Genomic DNA, 23260 nt, shown 5'->3' on the forward strand with positions numbered 1-23260 from the left:
CAGAGGAACGTAATACCTCCCTCTTTAAGACTGAAAGGTAGTTCTTGACATCGTTGGCTTTATTTTTAACACTCTCCTAACTTTTAACATAGAAGGGGAAAACCAGAGAGAGGAGAATGGAGATTGACAAACTCAAAATACTCTCATCCCTGCTTTGAGAAGATTTTCTCCTTCTTTGGAAAGCTGGGCATAAATCAGAAATGTTGGTTTTGAGTGATGGGAGTCTTCTGTAACATAAAGCCTGTAAAGCATTCACAGCACTTCAGACTTTTTTTGATGGTTCAAAGACAAGTTAAAAATAGCTGTTAAAAAAAGAGAGATTATTTTAGTTCAGGATGAGACCTTGTACACACGATAGGGAAGGACATACTGCAGCTGACATAGAGCTCCTGAAGGACAAAACCCTGCCTGGAGTGAACCTCAAGAAGCAGCTCTGGCTGAGGAAACAGCCAGCTGCACACACATCAGGCAGCCTTGTTCTGCCCTGGTGGATATTTTGTTTTCTTGCCAGAATTTCCATAAGTGCCTTAATGGACTGTAGGATAAGGTGTCGTCCATGGAAGCCCCTTTTTATTTTCTCTTCAGAATGGTTAGTGCCTTTGTGGCCTTATGGAGAATAGGGATGATTTCAAAGGAAATTTGGTGAAATTAATATAGTATATATATACCTGCAGTGGAAGTGCTTCTACATTTCTTTCTGAGAGAAATTTTTTTTTAAATAGACTTTTTATTTTAGAATTTAAAGAGTTCCAGATAATACATAGAGTTTCTGTGAATCCCTCCCCCATCCCCCCTCCACCTCCCCACCTCCCCACCCATTGACATTTTCTGTAACCGTGGCATATCTGTCAATACTAAGAAACCGACACGGGCATACTGCTGTTAACTGAAACCCAGACTTGACTTGGATTTCACCGGTTTTCCATGAGCACCCTCGTTCTGTTCCAGGATCCAACCCAGGGCACCCCACTGCATTTAGTTGCCACCCTAGTACCCTCTGCTGTGTGACAGTTTCTGAGCCTTTCCTTGTTTGTCATTACCTGACAGTCTTCAGGAAGACTGTTCTAGTATCCTTAGAATGTCCCACAACCAGGGGTTGTCTGTTGTTTTTCTAGTGATTAGACTGAGGTCACGGGTTTGGGGAAGAATATCACAGATGTGAAGTGTCTTCTCATCGTATCAAGGAGTGAATGACATCAGCATGACATCTGATGTCACTGGTGATATTAGCCTTCATCACTTGGTTAAGGTAGAGTTTGGCAGGTTTTCTACTTTAAAGGGACTATTTTTCCCTTTCCCTCCTGTATTCTTCAGAACCGAGTCACCAAGCCACTTTACTAGTGACACCCCGTCCTCCTGCGGTCACACTTCTCCAGTGGGCAGCAGCCCAATCCTCTACCAATGGTGAGACCATCCCTCCCAGGGCCATTCTGAACCACTGGGAGTGTCCACATGCTGTGAAAGAGAACAGAGGTCCCTCTGACCTGAGCCTAAGCAATGTGTAAACCCCACTGTGAACACACTTGAACCATCTCCTGGCTTTAAGGCTTGGTTTTCATGACTTTGAAAGTTACCTTGGTGATACAGTTCCTGACCTATTGGTGTTAGGGATTTTTCAACATCTCATTCATGGAGGTTAGCACTAGTGGCCTTAAATTAGGCCTTGAATGGTCCTTAATTAGTCTCCAAATGCTGTCGAGGATCACCTAGCCATTCAAAGACTGCTGCTTCCCATCTGCAAATGGGCACATTGCTGACTGTAGCGGGCCACAGGTCCATTTGGTCCAGTGTGGAGGTTATCGATACCCTAAACTTTCAATAACAGCGAAGATGGTTTTCCTGTGCTTGCTCTTCAGGGTGTGATGCAGGGAACCGTGCCCTACCTAGGCACCTTCCTGACTGACCTGACCATGCTTGACACTGCGCTTCAGGACTACATCGAGGTGAGTTCCAGGCTGACGGTGCAGGTGGGTCGGCAGCCTTCCCGTTGGTTACCCAAGAGAGAAATACACTTTTGTTAGTACCTACTGAGGGCTTTTTTATGAACGTGGCATTGTGCTAGATGCTATGAGGAATACGAAGATGAGTGACACCAGCAGTGGTTCACAATCCAGTGGAAGGTGTCTATCAAAGCAGGCAGTGATGGATAGAAATAGTAAGAACTCAAACAGAAATGCAAAGAGAGAAGAGGACAGGCCACGATCAACTCCCTGTGAGGGGAGGTCATGGCAGATCCTTAGGAAGTAGTGGGTTTGAGCAAAGACCGAGGTGCTGGGTGGGACTTTGGCAGGTGGAGCTGAGGGGATAATGTACCCTCACATTCTACCTGCTGGGGTAGGGAGTCAGTCAAGCTCGTGGATTTTTAAGTATCGCTTTATTGTTTCAGATTATTACCTTCTCTCTCTCTCTCAGAGTGGGGAAAGAAGTGAAACAAGCTACTTGTTAGTAACAGTAATACAGTAGAATATTACATGGAGAAGAGATTGGATATTTGAAATGAAATTTAAGGATTGCCTGTGTATTTAAGTTTATCTCACCTTCCTGATCACATGCAGTCAGTCAGTCCGCTTTTACTCTATCATAATTAGAAGGAGTAGCAGTTATCTTGCAAATTCCCACCTCCAGGGTCGTCGTAAATGTTGTGGACATGCTCCCTCAGAGAGAGATGCTCCGCGTCTCTTCACATCCTCTGCCTCAGCTTATCTCAGGAAACACTCATCAGTGTTGGGGAATTTGGGGGGAGTGACCAATGATTTAGAAGTTAAATTCAGCCTACTGAGAATAGGAGCTGGGAGGATGGAGAGTTGAAACTTAACTTCGGTGATGATGTTGTGTAGAAGTTTGATAAACTTCTTTTGATAAAACATTGACAGTTTGGTTTCCAGTATGAGTCAATGACCATCTGTCTTTGTTGCTTTTGGTAAAGAAAAAAAAGTGTAACAGAACATTCACTCAAGCTTTTGTCTTTACTGTCTCTGCAAATGTATTTGGATTCTGTGTTGTAAATCCTTTATCATTACTGTTATAGTTGGTTTCAGACATCTTAAGAGAAGGCTCTCTGCCAATCCTGTCCTATTATAATTAAAAGAATGTTTTTCTTTAAGTGAATGATGCTTCTCTTCCTCCATTGTAGCCATAATTACAGTATCATGAATAATTGCGACTTTATTATCCCTTTGAGCTATTTTAACAAAAACCTAGAACAAATAAGTCTGAGTTTCAAAGTAGCTTGGTTTGTCATTCATTTTAAAACGTTTCTTTCAGGGTGGGCTGATAAACTTTGAGAAGAGGAGAAGGGTAAGTAGGGGTCTTGGCTGTGGTTTTCCATTTTACTTCAACTGGGCATGAAAAAAATTAGAGGAGCGGAGACTTAATTTTTTTGCAGAGGCAGAAAAAAATTAGCAATTATTGAAAATTTATCAGATGTCATTGTCCTTGGCACGTTGTTATGTGGTATTGCCCAAGAGCCCTGTGGGGTAGGTTTTATCATCCTCAATTCAAGGGTGAGGAAACCAGGACTCAGAGAGATGAAGTAACTTGACCAGAGTCACCGGGTAGCACAGCCAGGGTTCAAATGCTGTCCTGTCTCTCCTGAGCCCACATTTCTTCCTTTACCCCCTCATCATCTCCTTCTTTACAATCAGCCTCAGCAATAACAGGTCCATTCTATTAAGGAGAAAGGGTTTCATAAGAGTATATGTTACGGAAGGGTTAATAAAGATGGTTAACTCCTGTAGGCCTATTGAAGAGAGGAAAGGAAACGGTCTTCATTGTTACATGTGGATAATTATTCTTTTCCTTTCCTGTCAGCATAGGAAGGGGTGTTCAACATCAATTTGAAATTTTTCTGTGGAAAGTAGAAGTAGTTCCACACTGCATGAAAAAAGATAAAACAGAGCTTTGAAAATTCGCTATGGTTTTAGTGTTTTTTAAAATGGTGTATTTAAACAATTCCAAGGAATATGAGTGAGCAAAATAATAACTTCACCCCATAGTAACTCTCATTGTTCTTTAGTTATTCATTCATTCTTTCATCCCACAAACATTGACTGCAGACCTAACAGGGGTCAGACAGTGTGATAGGTTTAGGGATTGCAGCAGAAAAAGCCCAGAGCTCCCTGCCCTCATAAAGTTCACAGTCAAGGAGGAAGGTAGACAAACAGGCAGTTACAATGCAGCCTGATAAGGGCTTGTGAGCAGAAGTCGTGGGTATTATAGGAGCATATGGGAGGGGCATCTAGCCCCAACTTGTGGGGTCAGAGAAACTGCCAGGAGGAAATGACATTGCAGTTAAAACCAAAGTTTTAGGAGCTGACCAGGCTGAACTCATAAGCAACAAGATATACTACCCTAGATGAACGTTAAGCCTTCTGTCCCTGGTAGCGTTTGATGATAAACGTTCCTTGGATACTGAGACCAAGGGTGGAGGTCACTGGATGGGAAGTTGACACCTACGGAATCTGCCAGTTGTTGAGCTGCTTCTGTCCTGTAACATTAAAACAAATTCACAACTGGGCCCGTGAGCCACAACTACTGAGCCTGTGCGTCTGGAGCCTGTGCTCCGCAACAAGAGAGGCCGCGACAGTGAGAGGCCTGCGCATCACGATGAAGAGGGAAAGCCGCAACTAGGGAAAGCCCTCACACAGAAACGAAGACCCAACACAGCCAAAAATAAATAAATTAATTAATTTAAAAAACAAAAACAAAAAAAACCAAATTCAGTTATTGCCTCCACAGTTACCCATCTCTGTCCTTTCACTTCAAAATAACCCTCGATGGTAATCTCTTTCCTTTTAAGACTAGCATGTTAAACTTTTGGAAAGTCTGAGTGTAAAACCTAAAGCTAAAGCTTATATCCATTGCTGACTTTACAAAATTCTTTATTGAAACATCCAAAGAAGTATAAATAATTTTGGACATAATTATACACTTGCTTCTCTTGTGAGCTTTAAAAGACTGAGTTAAATGATTTACTGGAGTAGTAAAAACCCAAGGATTCAGGAAATCTAAACATTCAAGTTTATGAGGCCCTAGACTGTTTAGATATTCAACTCTACCAAAACTTATTTATTGAGGGGTAAGGGTTGAAGAAGATGGGGGTGGGGAACTTGTGAGCTTCCTGACTTAGAGTAATTATTTTCCTTATCTTTTAGGAAATAGAATTTTTAAATACATTTTAGAAGGACTCAGGCTTAAAAAATAACTTTTCTGTCTCAGGAATGGAGATGGAAAAGAGAAAAAGGAAGTCACTATGACTTTAGGTAGTACCTAGTTTGGGTCGCTTTGGTAGCTTGTTTTATTCACATAAATTGCTTTTTTTCAAGGAGAAAGAAGGATTGACCACTAAAACATGCAAAGACACCAGTGAGTCAGAGTTACAAGCAGTACTTTAGAATCCTCCTAGATGAATTTGTCCATCATTTATCCTACTGTGGTGTGTTTTCATGTTGAAAAGGTGTATATTTGGTTGGTCTTTTAATTCACTCTTTCTCTTTGGTGCTCTGTCTGCTTTAGGAATTTGAAGTGATTGCCCAAATCAAGCTCTTACAGTCTGCCTGCAACAGCTATTGTATGACCCCAGACCCAAAGTTCATCCAGTGGTTCCAGAGGCAGCAGCTCCTAACAGAGGAGGAGAGGTAGGCGGACACATTGCCCATCAGGGTGGAGCTGTGGTGTTGGCCAGAGGAATACTACATCTGGTTCCTCATTTGCCTGTTTATTCAACAACTATTTAGCAAGCAGCTCCAAGGTTCCAGATCCTCGGTTTTCAAAGGTTAATGGTATAGCAGGAAAAATTGAACTGATGGCATCAGAAAATGTGCTTTCAGATTCTTGCTCTACCATTTATTTATCTTTGTCACCTTGAACAAGTCACTTATTCTTCCTGATCTTCAGGATGCTTATCTATAAAATGTTTCTTTGAGAAGATTAAATGTAATCATATTTGAGACAGCATCGTTACCATGTTTGTCACTATCAGTAATTGGTACTAGCTTTGAGGGAGCTTTCAAGTGGGGAGGAGAGAGAGACTCATGAAGAATTGAAATACAATGGGTAGTCAAAGTGCTGCAGGACCCATAGGCAGGAACAGTTCACTTGGCCAAGGAAGGGGGGAAAAAGGAAAGATAACATGAAGGCATTAACATTTGGGCTGGGCTGTGAAAGAAAGAAAAGATTTCACCAGGAGAACTGGAGAAGAACATTCCAGACAGAGAGAAGAACGTGAGCAAGGGCCTGGTGGCCTGACAAACTTGGCATTGGGAAGAACAATTGAACTCTGGTTGGTTCACAAGGGACGGGTGTCAAAATAGAGGTTGACGAGCATGGAAAGGTACATTAACTCCAGTGCCTTGAATGTTGGCCCAGCAGGGAGGGGTGTATAGCCTTTACCCTGTAGTTCAGAGGATTAGAGTTCACAGGCCTTATCCAGCCTACCTCCTGTTTTTACATTTTTAAATGGTTGCAAAAGAAACAAAAGAAGAGGAATGTTGTGACGTGAGGCAGTTATTTGAAATTAAAATTTTAATATCCATTAATAAAGTTGTACTGGAACGCAACCCATTCATTTCCCTCTTATTTATGGCTGCTTTCGTGCTTTAAAGACAGAATTGAGTAGTTGCAACAGCGACTCGTCCTGTAGAGAAAATATTTGCTGACTTTTGCTGTAGACTAGGGGATTTCCTTGAAAGTTTATCATCAGGGAGGGTGAAGTTGACAGCAAAATAAGTATTTTGCCAATGAGGAAATTGAGGTTTAGAGAAGTGTTACAACTAGTCAGTGATAGAGTTTGGAATCCAACTCAGGTCTGCCTGACTCTAAGCCTAAGCTCTGAAAGTGGTCGTATAACGTTGGACAGGTCATGTAAACCCTGGAAGCCTGTTTCCTCATTTGAAAGACAGATGATTTCTGAGGTCCTTTTAAATCTCAGAATGGGTTGGTCCTGTTACATTAAAACCTTTGATTCAAGAAAAAACAAACAAACAAAAACCTTTAATTCAGAGTACTCATCAGTTAATGAGATTTTTTTCTTTGCTATGTAGAAAACAAAACAGTTACTGCCTCTCTTTACATTTTCTGGTCTGATGATCAGCGTGTACGAAGTTCCTCGCTCTGTGGATATCCGTCTCACGTACGGCACATGCACACCGTGGCTGGTGGTTTGGATCAGAAAGTTCAGGCTCAGAATATCAGCTATGGAATTGACTTTTTAATGATTAAAGGAATCTTTGTTAAACATATCCCATTTTTTTTCTTGCTGTTTATAAAACCCCTACGGCTTAAGTTAATATTTGAATAATTCCCATCTCAATGAATACTTCTGCTTGACCAACTACCTGGATACATCTTTAGGTTTAAAAAAAAAAGTACATGTTATAAGCAACTTACCAAGCTAATATTCACCACTTAACCTTCCTCACCTACCGAGAATCAAGTACAGCTCCTAGCTAGAGCTACAAGCTTTCGTAAAAGACATTTCAAGGCAGATATAAATTCTTCTTGTGCCTATGGAAGTTATATCTGCCTGGCATATAGATGTCTGAATCTGGAGCATTTTTAATTTAGGAGGTTTTGGCAATTAGAAATCATATTTATATATTTTTGTCAATAATGTAACTGCCTATGTCTGTTTACTGAAGATGAGATCATTTACAAATATCTCTTCTTTCATTTCCCTTAGATAAACAGTAAGTTGAGCATGTGTGTGGGTGCACACACACACACACACACACACACACACACACACACACACACACACACACACACACTAATGGGAGGGAGGTGGGAGAGAAGAAATGATTCTTCCCCTGGCCCAGCAGTGGGTTGAGAACAATCAGGAAAACAGAAAGCAGTCAGCTTTTGATGCTGCCAGAGCAGGCAAATTCATGTGTTTGAGGCATGCAAAGCTAAACAGCCTCAATCTGTACACCAGTAAGGGTGTGAGGGGGGATGTGTCAATTTGTAAACTCTGGTCATTAAGTCAGTACCCTCTGACATTTGCCATAGAACAACATGGTACATGTCTTTACTTTGAATAATCAGAGCCTACCTCTACAAGGAAGCCAGTAAATCATGGGGATTTAAATCTGTTCACTTCCCAAGCTCTGCCCTCATGAGCTCCCCTCTCTCCCCCAGCTACGCCCTCTCCTGTGAGATCGAAGCGTCTGCCGATGCCAGTGCCACCTCGCCCAAGCCTCGGAAGAGCATGGTGAAGAGGCTCAGCCTGTGAGTGCCACCCTGGGGTCCTGGGGCCCCAAGGGGGTCCCATCTGAGTCGGGGAGGGGAAGGGTATTCAACAAAGTTCCCCTGAGCCAATTCACTCACTCGTTAAACAGTTTATCTTTCTGTCATGAATTCAGTAGGTTTTCTAAATCCACTCATTCTTCCCCACTGTTCTCTCTCTGGTCTGAACCACCATCATCTCCTGCCTGGACCACTCCAGCAACATCCTTCCTGGCTTCTGGCCCTACCCTTGCTCCAGCAATCTGTTCTCCACCCAGTAGTCTGGTCACGTGTTAAAATGTATGCCAGATTATATCGCTTCCTTGCTTTAAAACTTCTGATGGTCTTATTTTAAGGTAGTCCCAAACTCCTTATCCTGTTTCATTAGGTCCAGCGTGATCTTCCCCTAATCTTCTTACCACCTTCCTCTGGTCCGACATGCCCCCTTGTTCACCAGGACTCAGGCTCACCTGTCTCCCAGCCATCCTTCAACCACACCAGGCTCGTTCCGCGCTAGATGCACCAGGTGTTTGCACTAGATGTCCGTGTGGCCTGGCGTGTGCTCTCTCTGGGGCTCGCTCCTTCAGATGTTGGCAAAACCATTACCTCCTGAGAGAGCATCCTGTCTAATGTTGCCGTCTGCCCAGTCAGTCCCAATCATACCGGCTGTCACCTTCATTGGAATGTAAGCCACCTGAGAGCAGGAACCTTGTGCATCGTACTCATGGCTCTTTGCCCAGCTCAGCGCCAGGCGTAGCTAACTCCGTAACACCTGTCTCCCTTTGAGTACAATCCGAAGTCTTTACAGTGGCCCTCAAGACCCTTCAAGACCTGCAGTACCAACCGAACCCCATCTGCCCGTCCCATCGCCGTCTGTCCTCTCACCTTTCCCTCTCACTCTACTCCGTGCACTCCGGCCCCCCAGGCCACCCTGAGCACACAAGTCACGCTCATTTTTATTTGCTGTTTCTTCTGCTTAGAACACTGTTCCCCAGATAGCCAAATGGCTCACTCCCTCACCTCCCCCAGATCTTTGTCACCTTCTCATGAGCCTTCCCTGACCGCCTTATTTAATACTACAGCCTGTCCACGTTACCTACCCTTGGCACACTCTCTCACCCTCAGCTGCTTTGGAGTTCTCCATTGCGTTTACCTCTGGCTGATGTGCTCTATGTTATATGTGTCTGTTTATCATCTAGAATGCAAACTCTATGAAGACGGGCATTTATGTCTGTTTTTTATTCATTGCTAACCCCGGAACCTAGACTGGTGCCCGACACATAGATGATTAATAGATATTTATTGAATGAATAAATTGAGCCGTGTGCCAACACTGTTCTGAGAAAAAAATACATGTATTTCTCATCCAATCCACAAAATAACCTAGTGGGTCCTGCTATTATACCAACTTTATAAACCAGGAAAGTAAGGCACAGACAAGGTAAGTAGTATGCTAGTTATTGTAGGATCTGGGCTCAAATCCAAGATTTGGCTCTAGAGCCAAGGTTATAACTCTTTTTACCGTCTTCCTAGTGGAGAAATACTTTCTGAAGGAAGAGGGGAAGGAAAGATGGAATGGGAAGTAAGAAGTGGAGGAGGAGAAAAGATGAGGGAGGGAAGGAAGAAAAGTAGGAGGAGAGAAAGGCTGAGGAGGAAGGAAGGAAAGGAAGAGAGATGTAAGTTTAATTAGACCCTGTGCTTTGATTGTAGCACTTTTATAGAAGAGTCTTAAGAGAACCTAGTCTCTCTCTTGAAGTTGATCTCTTAGACATTAAACTCTGAAAGACATTCGACTAATGAATCTAATGAAAGCCAAAGAGGTTAGTTCAAAGAAACAAGGTTATCATTTGATTAATAAATTTGTTCTTCCGTTTTGAAAACGTGTACCTGTATCTGGTCCTTTGGGTGACACACCACGGATGAGCAAGAACGGTGACTAGGGAACGTGGAACATTTTTCATGGCGGGGTGGGCTTGGGAGCCATACTGACCTGACAGATCCCAGCGGCACCATTTACTTGTTGTGTGAACTTCTGTTTCGTCATATGTGAGACGAGGATAATACTGTTCACCTCAGTGAGTTGTTGTCAGGACTAGTGGGGTTGTAATACTCCTAAAACTTCTAGCTCTCAGTGGGTGCCCGAAAAGAATTTTTTTCAACAAAACAACTTTGTTACAATCTCTTTGAGTCTTTTTTTTGTGGGAGGGTGGTGGTCAGGATTCTGACTGTTGCTATGGGTTTTGGTACTTCCCGTCACTTCTCTCCACCTGCCTCAGTGAGTCCTACTGAGGCATGTAGGCACGGGTGGCCCATGGACCTGATAGTGTCAGATTCCCATCGTAACATGTGGCAGCATGAGCTTCCTCCATCACGAGCTGCTCACCTTTCTGCCTGATATCACGTGATACCAGGCATTTGAGGATTAGGTTGGAACATGTGATTTTATAGAAAGCATTTTGAAGGTCGTCCTGATGTCTGGCCATACCTCTCTCTTTGTCCAGATGCCTACCCGGCCCCTCAAGAACACTAGACTTCTGACCTCCTGGATTCACCTCTGTGGAATTTTCCACAGTATCTTGCTATCTTTTCCTTGCTGCAGTTATGGGGGAGAATGAACTCTCTTTTAAGATAAGCCAGGGGCCTGAGCAAGCCTTGTGAGCTGGTGAGATGGACATGTGCACAGGGGTTCAGACTCCCTGGTAGAGGAGTCGAGGAATGCAGGGCCTTGTGGTGGTTGTCTCTGCATCAGTAAGAATTGGGCATTTCTGGACTTGCTGTGACAACTGGCGGTCAGCACAGAGAGATGTAATGCCCCAGTGCTACTTCCTTTGCCTTCTTGCTTTTCCTGAGGGAAGAGGGGAAGGAAAGATGGAATGGGAAGTAAGAAGTGGAGGAGGGGAGAAGATGAGGGAGGGAAGGAAGAAAAGCAGGAGAGAAAGGGTGAGGAGGAAGGAAGGAAAGGAAGACTGATGTCAGTTTAATTAGACCCTGTGCCTGGAAGCGGCCACTGCAGGCTCATTTTTATATAACTGCTTCCCTGTGACTCCGAGTATCTGTATTTACTGTGCTGGGTGCTCTAGCAGCTCGGGGTCCTCTCCCAGCACCCACTCTGGCAGCGCACAGCCTTTGTGAGGATATTCATGTGAAATCCAGGAGAGGCAGTACTGTCAGGGTGCAGAGTCCTGCACACAGTGTGGCGGACACTCCGTACATCTCTCTCGTTAGTGAAATCTTGCCGAGATGCTTGAGTTTAACCCTTGGTATCTGCAGTTGAGTTTGAACATTTATTATGAATAGCACAGGTCACATGTCCCCCATCTTATTCCTTGCACATATAAAGGTGTTTGTATAACATTCATTTCCAAAAAATTTTATGATCTTAGCATTTTTTACAAGTGTCGAAAATGTAGTTTTTCCTCTCCCCACATTTAATCACCCATCATCCAAAGAGATTGGAGAGAATTTTGGAGCCTTAGGGGAAGAGGTGCCTCATTTGAAGGTCAGAGATGCTTAATGTTGCACTAGAATTAATCTTTACAAAGCAGAATGACCTCATGGAATGGTACCAATGGAAGAACCTTTAGTCTTTGAACAATTTAGTTCTAAGTTAGAGACTCTCAGTTAACGGGCTGAGGACCACTATTTCACAGCCTTCAAAGGTCTACTTTGTAATTCATGGAGAAGTAAGACGGCAGCATTATTTTGTCTTCTGTGAATTGTGGTCAGTTTAGCTTTTTTCCCAAAGCCCCAGTAGTGCTTGGAGGTCCAAGAAAGGAAGTGACGTGGAAAATGGGGCAAGAGATGGTGGGGTGGAGATGAGACAGAACAAAGATGTGCTTTAGGTCTTGGAATTTGAGCTTGTAATTCCCAAAATTATTGAATAAAAAAAAAATCAAGCCCATCTTCATTGTTTCTATTATTTTATATAGCCAGTGCTTGTTTGGGTTTGGGCCTGTTTGCTAGTTTCTTTACGTGCCATTCCTTCTTGCATCTTACAACTTCCTTCCTTGCTGTCTGTTAATGGTAAACAGTCATTGTCTGAGAAAGTCTTTATTTTGCCCTCACTCTTGGAATTATATTAGACAGGTATGGAGTCCAAGGATTACTGTTATTTTCACTCAGCACTTTGAAGATATTATTCCATGTTTTCTGACTTCTGTTGTTGCTTTTGAGATGTCTGATATCTGTTGAATTCTGTTCCTTTGCATTATGCCCCCTGCCCTGTTGCTTTTAAGAACTTCTTTTGTCTTTGATATACCACTGTGCAGGTTAAGTGGGGATTTAGTCTTATTTATCCTATTCAAGATGTGGTTGCTGGATCTGAGAATTCATGTGGTTCATTAGTTCTGGAATCTCCTCAGCCACTGTCTCTTCAGATGTGGTCCCTTTTCCATTCTCTCATTTGTCTTCTTTTGGAATTCTCCCTACATACATGCAGGCATTTCTTATTCCATTCTGTGTGTCTTTTAACCTCTTATTATTCATGTCTTTATATTTTGATGCTGATCTCTGAGGATTTTCTTCAGACCTATCATCTAGTTCACAGTTTTTCTCTTCCACATTTATTTAATCCTTCCACTGAGTTTTTAAATTTAAGTCACTACCTTTTTCACTCTAGAAGTGAAATTGTTTTTGCAAATTATCTTCCTGTCCTTTTGTCAGAGTGTCTTGCTCTTAACTCCCATTTTCAGTTTCTTCTTGTACATCTTTAATGTTTTTCAACATACTTGTTTTATAGCTTGGCTCATGGTAGATACTCAAATATTTGTTGAATGAATGAATGAATAAATTATTACTTTTTTTCTGACAGTTCTTGTAATCCAAAGTTCTCAGGAGCCTAGATTTGCTGTTTCGTTACGCCGGTTGATTCTCTCTTTGGGTGGGTTATTTCCTTGTGTGTATTTTGTAACTTTATATTGTGAGCTCATCTTTATCAGGGAATTCTCTGCAGCCTATGTTGAAGGTATACTCCTCCAGGAAGTTTGTTGTTGTTCCTGTTGTTTTTTAAATGCTAGTTTCTTCAGAAGGATCACTGAGAGTTCCTAGTTCCTAGATCAGCTAAGTAATAGCAGATCTGAGTGAGGTGCTGGCTAAAATCACACATGATCAGGGGAGACATTTTTCTCCTACCCAAGCTCAGGCCAACAGGTAAATTTCACTGCTGTCTTCCTATGTCAGTAGGAAGATTTTTTATTTTAGCCCATCTTTTTACTAAGGGTACAGCCCTCTGAGGATCCTGACTCTTTGTAAAGGATGTCAGTACTAACTGCCCACCTTACATAGACAGAAGCCCTCATCTTTGGACCCTGCGTACATGTTGAAACCCATGTGCCTAGTTTGCCAGGGTTGGTACCTCCACTCCCCATCCAGAGCAGAATTAGCTTGCATGTTCTGGTTTTCAGTGCACTTTTCATCTCTGGCCTGCAGGGACTTTTCTTACTGTCTTGCAAGCCCAACTTTAAAAAGAATTTTTAATGTTTCTTATCTAGTTGTTTTACAGTGAAGGAGTTTAGGTTATTTCAGTTCACTAGATTGTTAGAAAAGAAGTCTGCCTTCTTGGTTTCTTGTCCAGTGCAGTGCCAGCCTCCTTCTTCTGCCTCCTGGATTTCATTTTATGGTGGGAAGTGATAGGGGTGTGGCCACGGCAATCTGACCCTGCCAGAGTGGTACAGAACTCTCAAAAAATGGAGACCCATTGACCCAGAAAGACCTCAGATTAATATGGCCTTTCATTCAGCTAAGCAATCCGTGTGTTCTTTGAGGTTAGAAATAACCTATTGGGACAAGATGTTTACTATCATCTGTTAGAAACTTTGTAGCAAATGTTTCCCTAAAATAATAATGACAGGGTACACAAGACTGAGAAAACATCAAGGATTCAATTAACACAAAAATACTTGCTTAATCATGGATTCCAGATTTGTAAGAGCCTGAATGCCTGGCATTATGTTTTCTGCAGACTGTTTCTGGGGTCGGACATTATCACCAGTAGCACTCCCACCAAAGAACAGCCCAAGTCCACTGCCAGCGGGAGCTCTGGTGAGAGCATGGACTCCGTCAGTGTGTCATCCTGTGAGTCAAATCACTCAGAGGCGGAGGAGGGCTCCATCACTCCCATGGACACACCTGATGAGGCTCAAAAAAAGGTATATACTTCACCCTTTTCCGTAATTCCTAATGCGGGCACCTGACCTGGTGTTTGCCACACGAGGGATGTCTGTTTTCCAGTTGATCACTCTACAGCATTTTGCAAGTCGTGTTTTTAAGAGGTGTTAAAAGCAGAGTTCAATCTGGGGACTCACTCCTTATAGAAACATGTCTAGAAGCGATAAGCCTGTTTGTTGATTCATTGAGCCTTTGAAATATTGTTCCGTTCCCACATCCAGAGGCAACTGAAGGACCGTGACTTGTCACATGAGCTACACTTTATGCAGGAGATGGAGAATTTTCTTGGAGCAAAAAGTCAAGAGCCAAAGACGTGTCAGTCTCTCGGTGTCATACCTTGTCTCAGCCAAGGTTTTACCACAATAATGGCGCAGGGCAAACCACTCCAAAACTTAGTGACCTCGAACAGCAACCATTTATCCTCTGTCCTGCACCTGCAGGTTGGGTTGGGCTTGGCCCTAGGCCATGGGTTTGGTCCAGGTCTGCTCTACCTGCCTCTCGTTATTTTTGGAGTTAGAAGCCACGCAGGGCATGCTCTTATCGCGCTAGATTGGATGAGCAAGAGGGCAGTCCCAGTCCTGCAAGCACGTAGCAAGGCTTCACTTGGGTTCTGTCTACCAAAATTTGTTGGCCAAAGCGAATCATGTGGCCAAATGCCACATAAATAAATGAGGTGGGGAACTATACGCCACTTCTCATGGGAGGAACTGTGGCATCTCAGGGCAAAGGGCATGGATGCAGGGGAGGTTGAGGAATTGGTAATAAGGATATAATCTACTGTGTCCCCCAAAAGGGAAAGTGATGAGAGGTGATAAAGGAATTCCCAGAGAGAGTTTTTGTTCTCCATGGCTGCATGAGTAAGTGAAAAGAAAACAAAAGATCCACCTTCATCTTCTATACACACCTGCTTCAGTCTGTTGGTCAAGGAGCTTGGATCAGAGATGTCAGCTTTGGTGTGACTAGGACTTGCACCATTTTGGGGAGGATCTTGGCTGGCCAGACTTGCTGTGTAAGTGACTTCTGGCCCCTTAGCTTATGCTTAGGCCAGTGAGGTAGAGTGTCAGTAACAATTCCTTCCTTTCATTTGTATCTGCCATTCTGCAAGGGGATGCGTGTGCTGTTTCACGTTGTGTGATAGGCACCAGCAGCAATCTGGGAACCCTCAGGAGACCTTGTGACAAAATAGCCAATCCAGGAAGGGCTCATTAGACCTGAGATGACTCAGATGCTGCCCTAGCGGGATTTCTCACCGTTTTGCTTTGAAATCTGGAGACACATCTTTAATGCTCCAAATATTGAAGGAAAGCTTGGCAAACACCCACGGACTGGCTGTTCTGTCAGGCGTATCTCCTTAATCACGGGTGGAATCATTCTCCGTGACTTGGCACTCAGCATTGACTTTGTCACAATCTGGAGTGAGGCCCCGTCACTCACATTTTGACAGGTTCTCAAGCTTTGTAGGCCCCATTTCTGATGGTGGACATTGTACAACAGTGACAACTAAGCTATTGCCCACATCTTTGTGGGATCTCTCCCTGTCCAGGAAGGAGGTAGAATCACATTTGCATCTGTTGATGCAGTGGACGTGCACACAGGTCCAGGTCATCCCTTTTAAAACTGTGCAGAAGCCCTGCGTGTGTCCTGTGCACACACCCCTTGCTGCATCCTTTTTGTCTCCCCCCCCTTATCACACTGGCTCTTCAGTTTCTTGCACAAGTCATGAATTTTAATTCTTTGGATGAACATTTTTCAGAGTCACGAATTTCTGTGGGTTTAAAAATGAGTAATTGAATTGGATGCAAGTAGTTGCTGGGCTGCAGAAGCCCCGAATGTTAACTGGAAAGGCCTCAGTTCTGCTCAGTGCTTGGCTGGCCCCAGAGACCTTCACTGCTCCTCCCTACCCTGAGGTCCTGCAGCCCTCCACGCCCACCCTGCCTTTCCCACTGGCTACACTGTGAGGTCCCTCTTTTGAGTAAAGTGTAATTTGCATTCCTTTTTCTTCATTCCCCTGATCGCGGTTTCTAAACATTTATTTCACATTTGCTCCACACTACTTAAATTCCCAGTAAGAATTTGGGCTCATGAGGTGGTCTGTTTAATGGTGCTATAACCCAGGCATCTTCAAGGCTTTATCTTAAATATAAATGTCATTAAAATCATGGAAAAAATCTAACAAAAGGAAAAGGATTTATGTGGAGGAAAGGGAAGGGGAAAAAATTGAACCAGTAATTGGAAAGTGGACCCTCTTGGCTACTGTGTGGTATACCTGCAAGCAAAGTCAGGCTGTTAAAATTATCCACCACCAGTTAGCCCTCAAATTGAGCCACTAAGTTGATTCACTTGGGAAACTAAGAAAAAAAAAAGTAAACAATGTTATGATAAAGCCTCAGTTAGACTCCTACATTACTGGAGTTGTCACATCATCTTGCTGGCTCTATTAAACTAATGATGCAGTCGAATTTAATGTACGGTTATTTAATGTACAGTTATGCCACAGGAAAGGGAAGTCATAGGAAATAAAATAGAGGAGACTCCATTTTACTTGGAAGCTAGATAATCAGAAAGCTAAATTTCTGTACTTTGTTTCCATGGGAAGGTAGATGGGTACGAAAGAAATTAGTTATTTATTTTTTAAATGACTTCCAGATTATTTTATTGGATTAATGTGGTATAATTTAGCTCAGCTCATTTTGAGAAATTATTTGTAGTTTTTTATAAAAAGAATTGATATTTCAAATGATTCAATTAATGATATTTTTGGACCACCACCTAATGACTTGGGGACATCCTATTTCTTTGGTATTTGGTGTTGCACATATAAGAACCCTGTCGTTAATCAGAAAAACACACTAACTCTAGTACCTCATTCCTTAATTATCCTTGGTATACAACATGAAAATGTGTACAGTTGGCTCTGGAAGCAAATGTGGTTTAGTGGTGGAGCCTCTCATAGGCTGTGTTCCCTTGGGCAAGTCACTCTCTTTCTCTGAATCGTGTTTCCCTCATATTTCTAATGCTCTGAATTTTGTTCACAAGGTAGTTGGGAGACCAAAATGAGATAAGATGTCTGAAAGCTCATCACAAACCTCACAGCCTCACAGAGCTGAGCGTCCCTGGGGCAGTGGTGCGCTGTGTTCATTCACCACATTCTCATCGACTACAGACTGGGCCTTGGCTGCACCCTTGCGCTGTGAACCTGGCCGTGGAAGTCAGGAAACTTGAGAGCACAGGCCTGATGGTGCTGTCAACAGCTGTGGCCTCAGGTTCCTCAGCAGTAGAGAGGGATTGGGGCCAGGCCATCTCCAGGTGCCTTTCCAGGGCCTCATGTTCCCTGCAGAGCTGGATAATCTGTGATCCTCATCTTAGAAACTTCTAAAAATATAGCCATTTCTCTCCTGCTCCAAAATCTGACAGTGAAGCGGAATCACAATAGAAAGGATTTCTGCGGGCAGGTCAAGCATCCTTCCTGCTCAAGGCAGTAGGACTGGGCTTTCTTTCTGCCCGGTAAGCTTCGGGCTTCCTTCACAAGCCCATATTGCCTCTAGTTTCTGGTATTTGCTGCCACCTGCTGGTTAACCTCCTTCAGAGCAGCTAAAAGCTAGGGAAATGAGAGGACCACCTTGCCTCCCATGATGCAGAGTGCTTCGGCTGAGCACTGAGTCACTGACAGGCATCTGCCATGGGGGTGCTTCCACCAGACATAAGACGCACGTGTGCTGTGGGCTGCTGTGGAGGAAATAACGGAAGTTTATTAGTCTCAACATCGACCTCTGCTTTGACACTTTGGAAGCACACTGTTGGCCAAGGTTCTAACAGTTCTGTTTCCTTTTGGGGTGTGTTTACCCTTCCAGCTCTCCGAGTCCTCCTCCTCCTGTTCCTCCATCCACTCTATGGACACAACTTCCTCAGGGATGTCGTCCTTGATGAACCCCCTCTCCTCCCCTCCGCCCTGCAACAACAACCCGAAAATCCACAAGCGCTCTGTCTCTGTGACATCCATTACCTCGACAGTGCTGCCCCCCGTTTACAACCAACAGAACGAAGACACCTGCATAATCCGCATCAGCATAGAGGACAACAATGGCAACATGTACAAGAGCATCATGGTAAGGCGCTCAGACCGACACCCGAGTACTCACGTGCCGTGTCAGCACGTATACGTGCATTCACACAAAATGAGTCAATGCCAAAATCTCCCTGGATATAGACTAATAATATATAAAAATCTGCATATCAGCAGTGCGTATAGGATATAATTTTTACGTCTTAAAATTTGCTAAACCTTATTCATCCAGGTCAGTATCACCCTCTTCAAAACTCTCAGTTGAGATGACTACATGAATGTATCCCAGGGAAGATCCCACTGCTGCACGCCTCCTTGCAGGTCTTCCTGGGGATTAACGTGTCTGCATTTATCATTGAATTGCCGTGCATTCTTAGCAATGTCCTCGGTGGCGGCAAAGTTTTCTCCTTTAGTCACTTGGACTCAGACTTAGTAAAGTGGATGATCAAGCTGGACATACAGTTTGCATCCACGAGGAACTATGCTTATAAATAAATGAGACTGACCTTTTTGAGCTTCCTATAAAAACTCTGTTTCTGAGCACAGTTCCAAAAATGTGTTGAATAATGGCAGTCTTTTGGGAATACATACAGAGCCTCTCCTGGTAATAACCTTGGGTGTGTAAGGTCTGGTGTGTTTATTACAAGAATAGACTCCTTATCTTAAAGGTCGTATCATGTATTGAAAAGCAGACTCTCCTTTGCAGTAAAATCCCACAGTAAAATGTAAATCTCGCGTCTCTTTGCATCTTCATGACTTGCCTTCTTCGAGCCACACTGACTGCTTATAAGCTCAGCTTTGAATATGATGTAAGTGATAAAGAGGCACTATCTTTTAACATCTAAAGAAAAGCTTTACTAAAGCATTCACTAAATCAGCAAAATATTTCTTGAACATTAGTTGTGTACTAGTCATTGGACCAGGCTTTGGGAACAGGGAGATGAGTGAGACATTTCTGTCTTTGAGGAACTAATAATCAAAAAGGAGATCATAAAGCATTTTTCAAAATGTATTAAATACTTTAATAGAGGTCAGATCAGATTGTAAAGGGCCTGTGTGCCTCATGAAGGAGTTTGCGTTAATCTTGCAGTAGAGTCTTATCACAGGCTTTTTGTTCTTTAGAGAGGTAGCTGGCATTGTGGAGACCTGATTCAGAAGGGCAGGGGGAGTAGATTGGAGGTGGCGGAGCGAGTTAGAAGCTGCCATTATATTCCATGTAGGACGTGTTAAGGGTTTGAATGACGGTCGTGTGGCTGGAGATGGTATGGATTTTTGCAAGATTTTTCTAAGTTAGAATTATGGAATTCATCCATTTAGTTATGAACTTTTTGGTTACTGTTCTGGGGGAGTGGAAGAGGGAGGACGAAAGGTTGTCCAGGCAGCCGGATGGTTGGTGGTCCCGTCAAGTGCAGTGTAAACTACTGGAGCAGGGGGTTTGGGGTGCACTTACATCCAAGGTCACCATAGGACATCCAAATGGTATCACCTAGTAGATGGTGAGAAACACAGGTTGGTGCAAGGCTGGTGCTGGGGTCGAACGCCGGGAGTTGACCAGCTCTACCAGCTGGATGCAGTCCTGCAGCGAGTGAGGAAGGGCTGAGGCAGAGCCCACGTGGTAGCGAGGGAGGGGTGATACGGGAGTGTCCGAGAGGAAGGGGCGCCACCAGGCAGCCAAGGTCATCAGCCGTATTATTGTATTTTCCGGGTGGTTTACGCACATGGCTTCTCTCACATATGCCAGCCAGGGGAGTAAGTGCCAGCTGTGTAACTACGGTGTCTCTGAACGAAAAGGAACCGAGAACTGAACACGCAGCAATGTGGATAAATCTCTGGAACACCATGTTGAGCCAAAGAAATCAGATATCCCGCATCCTGCAGGAGTCCGATCTTTCAAAAACAGGCCCAACCTGCGGCGTTAGAAAACTAAGCTCAGGGAAGGGCACAGGGAATGTTTCGCATTCCTATTTAAGGCGTATGAGGGTGACGCCCAAGCATCGCTCAGTATCGTAACCACCAGCCACACGTGGTGGTTGAGCATTTGAAATAGGCAAAGTCCAAATTGAGATATGCTGTAAGTGTGAAGTACACACCAGGTATTTGAAGTCTTGGTACAAAAAAATAATAATGAGAAGGTAAAATATCTTATTAACAATTCTCTATTGAGTTTATGCTGATACAATATTTTGGATGTATTGGCTTAAGTAAAATATTAAAATGTCCCTTTTGAAAACAATTTAAATGTGGCTACTAGGTATTTAAAATTACAGATGAGGGACTTCCCTGGCGGTCCACTGGTTAAGACTTCGCCTTCCAATGCAGGGGCTGTGGGTTCGATCCCTGGTCGGGGAGCTGAGATCCCGCATGCCTCGTGGCCAGAAAAAAACAAAAAACATAAAACAGAAGCAATATGTAACAAATTCAATAAAGACTTTAAAAATGGTCCACATTAAAAAAAAAATCTAAAAAAATAAATAAATAAAAATAAAATAAAATAAAAAAATAAATAAAATTACAGAGGAGGCTCGAATTATATGTATCTACTGGCCAGTGCTGGTTCAGGATATCAGCGTAAGGCTGCACGACTGAGCTGTTAGTATTGTCTGTGATCATCAATTCTCCGCAGTAGCGTTTATGGTACAAAGTGACAGACTCTCAAGGAAAGCCCTTGGCCAGCCCATCCTTGTTTGGACACACCTGGGGAGGTTTAAGGTAAAATAAGGGTGGCCTGGTTTTCTCCTTAGGTAGGTTTAAAGTTGATAACATTAACCACCTTAACCCAACAACCATCCCCCACGTTGGTGTCCTTTCTCCTCTGGCTTTTTATGCTCCTGGACCAGTTTGATCCAGCTGCAGGAGTACTTCCTTTAGACTCTAAAAAATGTATTTTTCTCCTTTAGAATTTTGTATGCATCTGTTTCTCCCTTGTATAAGGAGGTGCTAGATGTTTTGGTAACAGACCCTTGAGCACGGTCTTTGTCACTTACAGGGACCCCATTGTAATGCATATTGTTTACTGAATCACAAATACAGCTGCTGCCCCAGATCGGAGGGAGGCCTGTGGGCCCAGACATCTTTGGGCTCACAATGACAGTTTCTTGGAAAAAATCAGACTACTACGTCGTCGTCTTCTTTTTTTTGGCTGTCTCTCTCCTCTTACCTCTTGGTGAGAACAGCTTTTATTTTTAAGTAAGAATAATCTGTGTTTCATTTTGCTTTCTTTCAAATTTAAAGAAATCACCCAAGGGATAGTACATAAGTCAGCCCCCTTTTCCTATTGTCCTGAGCATCCTGAAGATAGTTGGCTGATGGGCAGAGATGAAGGGGAGAATTGGGGTGAGAGGAGGCTTAACTTGTACTTTAAAAAATGTTAGATTTATTATTTTTAAACACTTAGAAGCTCATTTTTATTGAAGCATAATTTACATATAATTACATACATAGATCTGAAGTGTTCAGTTCTTTGGGTTTTTATAACTATAACCATATATATGTGTACATATAGTTACATATGTATACTTCTGTTATATAACCACCACCCCAAGTCTAGATACATAACATTTTTTATCGCCCCCACCTCCGTCCAAAATTCCCTTATGCCCCTTCAATCCTGCTTTAACCTTAGTTGAAGGTAAGGTTAGCTAGTTTTCTAACCCCACAGGTTGATTTGGCCTGTTTCTGAAAGAACAGACTCCTGCAGCGCGTCACCTTCTGTCTGCTTTCTCTGGCTCGCCCGTGATGTTTGTGAGATGCATCACGTTGTCGCACGTTTCAGTTCTCAGCTCCCTCTAGCTGCTCTTATCTTATCTTATCTGAGTCGCACTCTTGTCCTGAACACACTACACTGTCTTTAGCCTCCCCTGTTCTCCTATTGATGGAGATTCAGGTTGATTCCACTTTGGGGCTGTTATGAATAAATCTGCTATGAACGTTTGTGTACAAGTCCTTTCATGGACATAATGCTTTTATTTTTCTTGGTAAATACCTAGGGGTGGGATTCCTGGGTTGTAGAGTCACTTGTGCTTTTTGCAATGGTCAGTATTCAGAACCGTGGCCGTTCTGACCCACAGGTTGTAACCAGTGCTCAACAGGTGAGGATAATTTTGGCCCAGGACTGAAAACGCTGTGCATTTTTCACAACTCCCTCATATATATTCTTCCATCAGGACCTCCATTGGAACTGGCAAGGCACCCAGTCTCTCTGTTTTGATGGGGTAAGACACTGTGGCTCTGAGAGAGCAGGTGACCGAGAGAAAAGATGACCTGTTATGTGAGGATGGAGCCAGGACTGGAACTTAGGAGTGCTGGCTCTTGGTCCTTCCTCATTCCACCTGGCCATTTCTCCCAGGAAGCCACAAGACAGCAAGGATAAGAAGGTCAGCACAACTCTTCCAGAAGACATGAAGCTAAATGCTTTCCACACCCTTTCATTGTCTTTCCAGTTGACGAGCCAGGATAAAACTCCCGCCGTGATCCAGAGGGCGATGTTGAAGCACAATTTGGACTCGGACCCGGCTGAGGAGTACGAGCTGGTGCAGGTCATCTCGGAGGACAAAGGTAGGCGCGTGTTCGTTCTCAAGGCAGATTGCCCCAGTGTGAGAAGATGGGACATGGATACAATGTCTTTTTGAAATGGAACCAAGTGAGGGTTTTTAATCACGCTAGGGTGGAGCTGCCGGGAACCGTGCCATCACCTCACTTGTAGAATTAAGCGTCTCAGGCTGGTCCCCCAGCAACCCTTGTTGCTTTGTGCGGTTTTGCTGAGCGTTCCTCCCGCCTGTTCTCTGTAAACTTCTCCTCAAGCCTTCTTGTAGG

General features: G+C 43.5%; 1 protein-coding gene across 3 annotated transcripts in view; it reads left to right on the forward strand.

Moving 5' to 3' along the window:
* RGL1 (ral guanine nucleotide dissociation stimulator like 1) overlaps window positions 1-23260 on the forward strand; it is a 297244-nt gene that overhangs the window by 270118 nt on the left and 3866 nt on the right. For all 3 annotated transcript variants that reach the window (XM_057547488.1, XM_057547498.1, XM_057547494.1), the window contains 7 exons: window positions 1857-1943; window positions 3265-3297; window positions 5515-5636; window positions 8134-8223; window positions 14180-14366; window positions 18237-18491; window positions 22888-23002. In XM_057547488.1, the coding sequence (XP_057403471.1) occupies window positions 1857-1943; window positions 3265-3297; window positions 5515-5636; window positions 8134-8223; window positions 14180-14366; window positions 18237-18491; window positions 22888-23002 (889 nt within the window). The remainder of the gene's footprint in view (window positions 1-1856; window positions 1944-3264; window positions 3298-5514; window positions 5637-8133; window positions 8224-14179; window positions 14367-18236; window positions 18492-22887; window positions 23003-23260) is intronic.

The sequence above is a fragment of the Balaenoptera acutorostrata genome, chromosome 1 (assembly GCF_949987535.1).
Source record: "Balaenoptera acutorostrata chromosome 1, mBalAcu1.1, whole genome shotgun sequence".
Lineage (NCBI taxonomy): Eukaryota > Metazoa > Chordata > Mammalia > Artiodactyla > Balaenopteridae > Balaenoptera > Balaenoptera acutorostrata.